Raw genomic sequence first — 6,795 nt, forward strand, 5'->3', positions numbered from 1 at the left:
TTTTTAAAAATTCACTGTATTAATAAGTGATTCAATAATAAAAAAAAAAAAAAAAATCCAGTTTTTGATCGATTTAATCTATCATCTGTGTTATTGGACAGAAAATGGATCATATATGAGGCCCAAATATGTCCCGAACCAGCCGGTGGACCACGTCAGTAGTCAGAGAAGCAAAAGCTCATTAAGCGTTGTTGTCGTGCTATCAAGTCTGAAAATTTGGCAAAATGTAGACTTTATTTTATATGGGTCCACACAATGATCAAATACAGATCTACCAGCTCTCTGCAGATGAGAGTAACATCACAGGTCAGTGACAGGACATGAAGCTAACATCCAAAGTTTAAACTGTGTGCAGCTCTGATTATACACAGGAAATGCACCTCTGGGTCTTCATCACAGAGAGTGAACAGACATTCGAGTAGAATAATACACAGAAGAAAGGTTTCAAGAAGTTTTCATATATTTAAGGCTGCAGCTTTCAAAGTTTCACAGCCATCACTGTTTCCAACACGCAGTACCGTTGTCACTATAATCCACTTATTTAGTTCTCAAATATTTTTTTAAAAAAAGACTCTGGAGTGCAAAAGTCACCACATGAAAGAAAAATGGATGTTAAGGGAAAGTACTGTAAAGTTACCAGGAAAACTGTCTGTTTCAAAACACCCACAAAATTCACAAAGCTTAGGATACAACAGACGTGGTCCATCTAAATTGGCACGAGTGACGTTAAGGTAAACACAAACGCACTACGGCATCAAATGTTTGGGGTTTTTTTCAGTTCAGTATTCTGCCGGGAACGTTGGTGAGCATCACTGTGTTTGCTTTGTTTTCACATGACTACTTTTTCTGTGTTTGAACAACAACGCAAGCGTGGCATGACACGACACTGTGCAGACTTCAAAGGTGATGTGTGAAGATTTGGGACAGCCTTCCTCATCTCTCACACACACACACAAATCTAAATGTCTTCTTCCACTCAATGTGTCACTTTGACCTTTAGAGTGTCTGAGCCACAGAAAATTATATATCTTGTGTTTTTTTTTATTTTCTGGTGGTGAACACTGTTTATCCTGCTGTGGATACTTTCTGCAGGCAGTTTTTCAAATGGCACAAACACGTTTTTTCCTCCTTGCAGCTCCTCAGAAAGAAATTTACAAAGACAACACTTTGCAAACAATACATCATCGTCTGAAACGTTAAGCTTTACATATTTTTAAAGTTTGATAAGGTTTTGGGAATCAACATGTGAAAATCAAACACTGTAAACTTTTGATCACCAGTGTGGCTGCAGTTTTTAGATGACTGCTGCTGTCTCCTTGCACTCGCTCCTCTGCGACGCCGCTTGATCGCCTCTCGTGTGTCTGAACAGTTATACTTCTCATGATTTTATACTTTCAGGAAGTGAACACAGTCACAGGGAGGCAAATCTGGGGAGTTAGACAGGTGGTGAGCGAAGCCTGTATGTCTGTGGCTGAAAATCCCCACAGTTCAGATCGTTGCATCTGAATCTGCTCCCTCAGACACCTCAGGATGTTACAGCAGAACTCTGTATCCACAGCCTGGAACGAATCCATGATGCACAACCAGATAAATGTTGAAAAAAATGCAGAGCGTTCTTCTAAGTTTCCTCAACCTGATGTGCTGCCTTTGGACTTGGAAACTCTGGTCTTTGACTGGAAACTGCTTGGTCATAGCTAAAGATTCAGCTCTCATCACCAACGATGATCATCCACAAACTCTGGATCAGTTTAAAGTAAAAGTTGATGTTCGTTCTTTGCACTAATGTGAGGTCCACGGCGAAGTCACACAGTGAGAGTGGTCAGAATGAAGGAAAGAAAAAGACATGCTGAAAATGACCTTAAAGAGGAGATCAGATCACAGTAAGGTTCAGATAAGGTTTTTGATTTTTACGCTTCAGTTTCCGGAACCTTCTCCAGTTTTCCGTGGAGCTGAAAATGACAAAAACAAAAGAGAAACGATGTTGCCAGTGTTGGAAACGCAGGACTGTAAAACAGACTATATGTCAGTTTATACACAACACTTTGGTTCTCTCATTTGAAAAGGCTGGATAACAAGTGTGACTGACTGGGATGTGGCATCTGTGGTGACTCTCATTCACAAAAGGCAAAGTTTTTATCCGCCACCATTTGGTTGTTTTGAAGAGAATTTTGATGAACAGGTGATGAATGTGACCAAGAAACAGAGGACAAATAACTGAAAAGTCGTAAGTCTACGAGTGCACCTGGATGATTCGCCTTTCTGACTTTAGTAAATTACAAAACGACCTTCACAGTTCCACAAAGACTAGGCAGCACAAAGAGTCGCCCCCTGCTGGCAATCAAAAGGAATGCAGGTTGAAGGCACTTCCGCCTCAATTAAATCCCAAAACTGAATCCATCTTCTAAAACATCTCCTAATCTGACACAGTGACCACACACACAAATATAATATGATCTGAGCTAGCATTAATGCTTCAGTCATGTCAGTGACCGATTGCTAAAAAGCTCAGTTTTCATATTCACCCTAAAATGAGTGGTGTCAGGGTCACATCTTCAAGGAAATAATTAAGAAATTCAAAGATTTGCTCACATTCCCAGCTAGATTATCTGAAATTTAGTATTTCTGTTCACTTGTCTTAGGAGTTTAGGTGAAACTCGGCTCAAAACGAGGACAAGCTGCAAAGAGCGTAACACGGTCCAGGCTGAGCATGACCGCCTGGAAAAAGAAAGGTGGCAGCTTTAATGCAGGTGATTATGTTTTGGCAAACATCTGAAGACACAAGCAGACTCGTTAAAGCAGGGACGGAGAGTGATGGAGAACGTTTTTTTTTTTTTTGCCTTTGCTTTCAGCAATGAGCTCAGCTGGAGGCCTGGAAGAAGAACACAGAAGACGGGAGGAAAGAAGTAATTTGGGGCTCTTTAGGAAAAGCCAGAAAAATAGATGCTTTTGCGTCACAGTTGCTGGATTTCAACATCCTGTCTAAGTGCCACTGAACAAAACTTTTGGCTCTGCGGTCAGTTTTTGGATGCACAAACAAACCTCAGAACACAACAAACCTTCAGTACATTCTGATTAAAGCAGCCCTGGCATCTAATTGTTCCAGAAACCAGGAATTCACAGTTCATCGTGTCCACACTGCGTCACGGAGCTGCCTGATACAATCATCTGGTTCCAGCTGAGGAAATTCGCTGGATCAACTGGGGATACTTACAATTTTCCTTGAATCCAGGATGTGGACTTCAAGTACAACTACATGACTACAAAAGTATCCATGGTTAAATCTGAAAAGTTAACAGTGTGGAGTCCTCTCACCTCATCAGGTTAAAGCTTCATATAATTCATACTCTCAATTTCTCGAACTTCAGCTCGGGACTGAATTTCCGTCAGTCTAGTGTATACTGTGCAACTGAAAGACTTCATGAAATGAAAGCTAATGAATCCAAAGTGCTTTTGTTTGGCAATTAGCTGAGAAACAGCTTGTGAAGGACGTTCCTACAACGAAAATGTTCATCCTTGGTGTAATGGTGCCAGTATCTCAGCAAATAATGATCTGGTGGCGTTTGTGACATCTTCTAGAGTTTATCAGGGTTTGGATGGGCATCTTGGGGTCTTCAGATGGAAAGGTCAGTGTCTGTGTCAGTGGGCGTGGTCTTTGGGCTCACACTGCCTGCCCTCTCCTCAGGAATGGAGGACGAGTCACCGTTGAGAGCAGGCAGCAAACCTGGAAAACAAAACAAATATATTAACAGGTGGGTCGCTTTCATTCAGGATTCTCAAAATCGAGTTACACAGCAGAAAGTGCAGAAAGCTACAAAGAACGTAGTTAAACCACTCACTGAAACAGCCATTGGTAAACTCAACCAAGGGTCATACAGGCTTGAACTCTCAGTACTGAATACAAAACATGTTTTCAGCTCAGTGGTAAGAATTCATATTGAATGTAACTATACCTACTTATACTAATTAGCTTATATAATATCACTTAAAAACTTAATGTGTTTAAGTCGCTCTACTATTTTCTCTTTATTTAGTTCTGAAGTGTCACTTATGCAGACTATAAAAAGATGTTATGTCTTACGTTCAGTATCATAAACCGAGCTGTCAGAGTTGGTACGGTTTCTCCGCTGAGTTGACCTTTGACCTCCACTCACGTACTCCTTCAGTACACCTGACCTGAGGAGGAGGAGGAATGAAACAGATTGAGAGACACTGAAAACTTTCTCACCGCAGTAGTGTTATTTAACAAGTGTGTCTTACAGCTGTAATTTAATGGGGAGGTTTTGTGAACAGTAAAAAAAAAAGTCATCCACAAATATTTACCCCTATTAGCCAGAAGGAGAACAAAACTACCAAGAAGTAAAAGGAAGAGATGTTTGGACATCTCTGCTCAGACTGCTGCCCACAGGACCCTGACCCAGATAAGCAACAATGCAAGCTTTAGCTGCCCTCAAACAACAACAACGGAGAATCTCAGCTGATAGGATTTAGCAACACAGTGTCAAGCAAATTCTTCTCCAAACTTGAAATATTTTCAACTACTATGTGTTTGTCTGACTTCCCGATACTGTGGTCCCCACCAACCTTGACACAAACATGGTTCAGGCGGTTAGCCACCGCATACAGCATTTGCTTCAGTATTGTTTAATTTCAGTCATGGCATCTAGTGTCTGCTTTATTTCCAAATCTAAGAAATGGACATTTATACAGAAACTTCTTTTTTCCCCAAATCATTATGTTTTGAAATTATAGAACTACACTGCTGATGCAGCACAGCCTGTCACACATCTGCACTGCAGTCAAATGAGCCTTTCTGTGGCAAATGTTTATGTCTAGATTGGAAATAAGGCAGACACTAGGTGCCATGGTCATTCGAATTATGGAAAGGCAGCTTATTAGGTGCTTTTGCATAATAATAAGACTGCCTTATTTCAGCAATTACCAATCACATTTGATATAACAAGCAAAAGTGACATCGGACTCGAAAGTCCTGTCCAGTTAGAGGTCAAACTGCAATCAGAATCATGCTAAAATATATAAATAAACATTTCTAATGCTAAAGAAGTCCTGAACATGTGAGAAGAAATCTTACATATTTAAACGAAGCTTCCAACTGATTCCAGCTTAATTATCAGTTGTTGAAACAATAACAAAATCTGTAAAAATAAATGAACTATCTAGACTGTCAACTGCTCCTTTACAGAAAGCAAGTTTATTAAACTGATAACTGAGTTAGTTATCAGCTGATCAGAGTTAGTTCAGTTATTATTAATTATTATTGTGTTTTTTCTTATTATTATTATTATTATTATTATTATCAATAAATAATATCATTACTATATTCAGGGTTTGTTGAAGAAAAGCAGCCAGTGAGTGAGTTATGTGACCTGGGATTTCTGCAGTCCAACTACAACAGAAAACCCAGAGTTGCCTCCAGTTTTCCATTAAACCTGCTTCTGGAGCAAAGCCCCGCTTCCATCTGAGACGATGCAGGAGCATTTGCTCATCACACAATCAGACTCCAAAATACAAGAACATAAACAAGCTGTCGTTACTCATTAAATAAATGCAATATATAATCTTCATAATACTGTACAATTTCCACTCAGACCACTGGGCTGCTTCATAGCCACTCACTGTCGTAAAGATTATTACTGCACTCATATTAATCTGTCAGTCTTGTGACTCAGCACTATCACACTGGACTTTACAGGTTGTGCTATAAATATTTAGTTTCATCCTGATGTCTCATGTGTTCATTTGCACATCAAACCTCACAGAAAACCTTTTTTTTCCCCCACAATCATGAGTTTAAATTTTATCGCTTGCTTTGCTTTTTGTCCTCTTTACAGAGAATGACATCCTCTGAAAGTTAAATGAACCAGCAACAAAAATGAAAGGACCTTTAAATCCTCACAGTCATTTTCATTCAACAGATTTGAGAAAACCTAAAGAACTAGTTTGGTTTCTGAGAAACTGGTGAAGAGCCGTTACATTTGATTTGTAAAGGTCAACAACAACAAAAATTAAAATATTCAGTTTATTTTTTGCATGGTGTGTGAACAGCTTCCCCCCAAAAGATCCAAGACATAAGTACAGAAGGAGTAGAAACTGTTGTAAAGCGGAGTGACGTATGAACACTTAACCTTGAAGTAACCAAGTGAGGTGTTACAACTTTTCACAGGTGTGACAGGGGTAATAGGTAGTTAGGTGGGTCATTTATTTTTTGTTTTAACACTGTAGACAAATTTTTGGTGTAATTTTCTATGTGCAAAGTGATGTTTCGCAGTGAAGTGGTGCTCACGAGAACAGACTAGCAGACACCTGAGACCCAAACTCACGATGAAAACAGCTAAACTGACATTTTGTGAGGTTGACGCTTTTGTGCCCAAAACATATTACTGATAAACAATAACTGAATATTGTCATGGGAAAAGTAAATAGTATAGGCATCATTAACACATAAAGCTGTAAGGAAAAAGGAAAAAGGTTTCCTGTACAAAATCTAATGGAGTCATAAATGAACCCACTCAGTCATTTCAGTGGCTAAAATAGCAGTCACTTGAGGGTTTAACAGGTTTTACTTGCTTTAATAATACCTGCTGTCTATGCTAGGCATTAATGTCAGCAGATTTTAAATCACTAAAGTGAACAAATGAAGTTGAGTCCGATAAATATCCTAACATCTATTTCATTCTTATGTGATGCAGCAGTCATCAGCAATTGAAAAAGCACTTACTTTATAATTTTAACATCTCCCAGTAACAGATGTATGTAACACCATTACTTTAAAGTGTC

General features: G+C 39.2%; 1 protein-coding gene across 2 annotated transcripts in view; it reads right to left on the bottom strand.

The window, feature by feature from the left end:
- Window positions 1-1,023: 1,023 nt before the first annotated feature.
- Window positions 1,024-6,795, bottom strand: part of plekha3 (pleckstrin homology domain containing, family A (phosphoinositide binding specific) member 3) — a 12,720-nt gene continuing 6,948 nt past the window's right edge. The window contains exons 7-9 of one of the 2 annotated variants that reach the window (XR_311956.1): window positions 4,079-4,173; window positions 3,313-3,721; window positions 1,024-1,949 (exon numbers count right to left, since the gene is read on the bottom strand). Coding sequence is in view for 1 of the 2 variants with exons in the window: in XM_005741531.1 (XP_005741588.1) it covers window positions 3,612-3,721; window positions 4,079-4,173 (205 nt within the window). In the remaining variant the exon portion in view is untranslated. Of the gene's footprint in view, window positions 3,722-4,078; window positions 4,174-6,795 lie in introns of both variants that reach the window. The other variant, XM_005741531.1, reaches the window with a different exon arrangement.

The sequence above is a fragment of the Pundamilia nyererei genome, unplaced genomic scaffold (assembly GCF_000239375.1).
Source record: "Pundamilia nyererei isolate P.nyererei 1_Seehausen unplaced genomic scaffold, PunNye1.0 scaffold00111, whole genome shotgun sequence".
NCBI lineage: Eukaryota > Metazoa > Chordata > Actinopteri > Cichliformes > Cichlidae > Pundamilia > Pundamilia nyererei.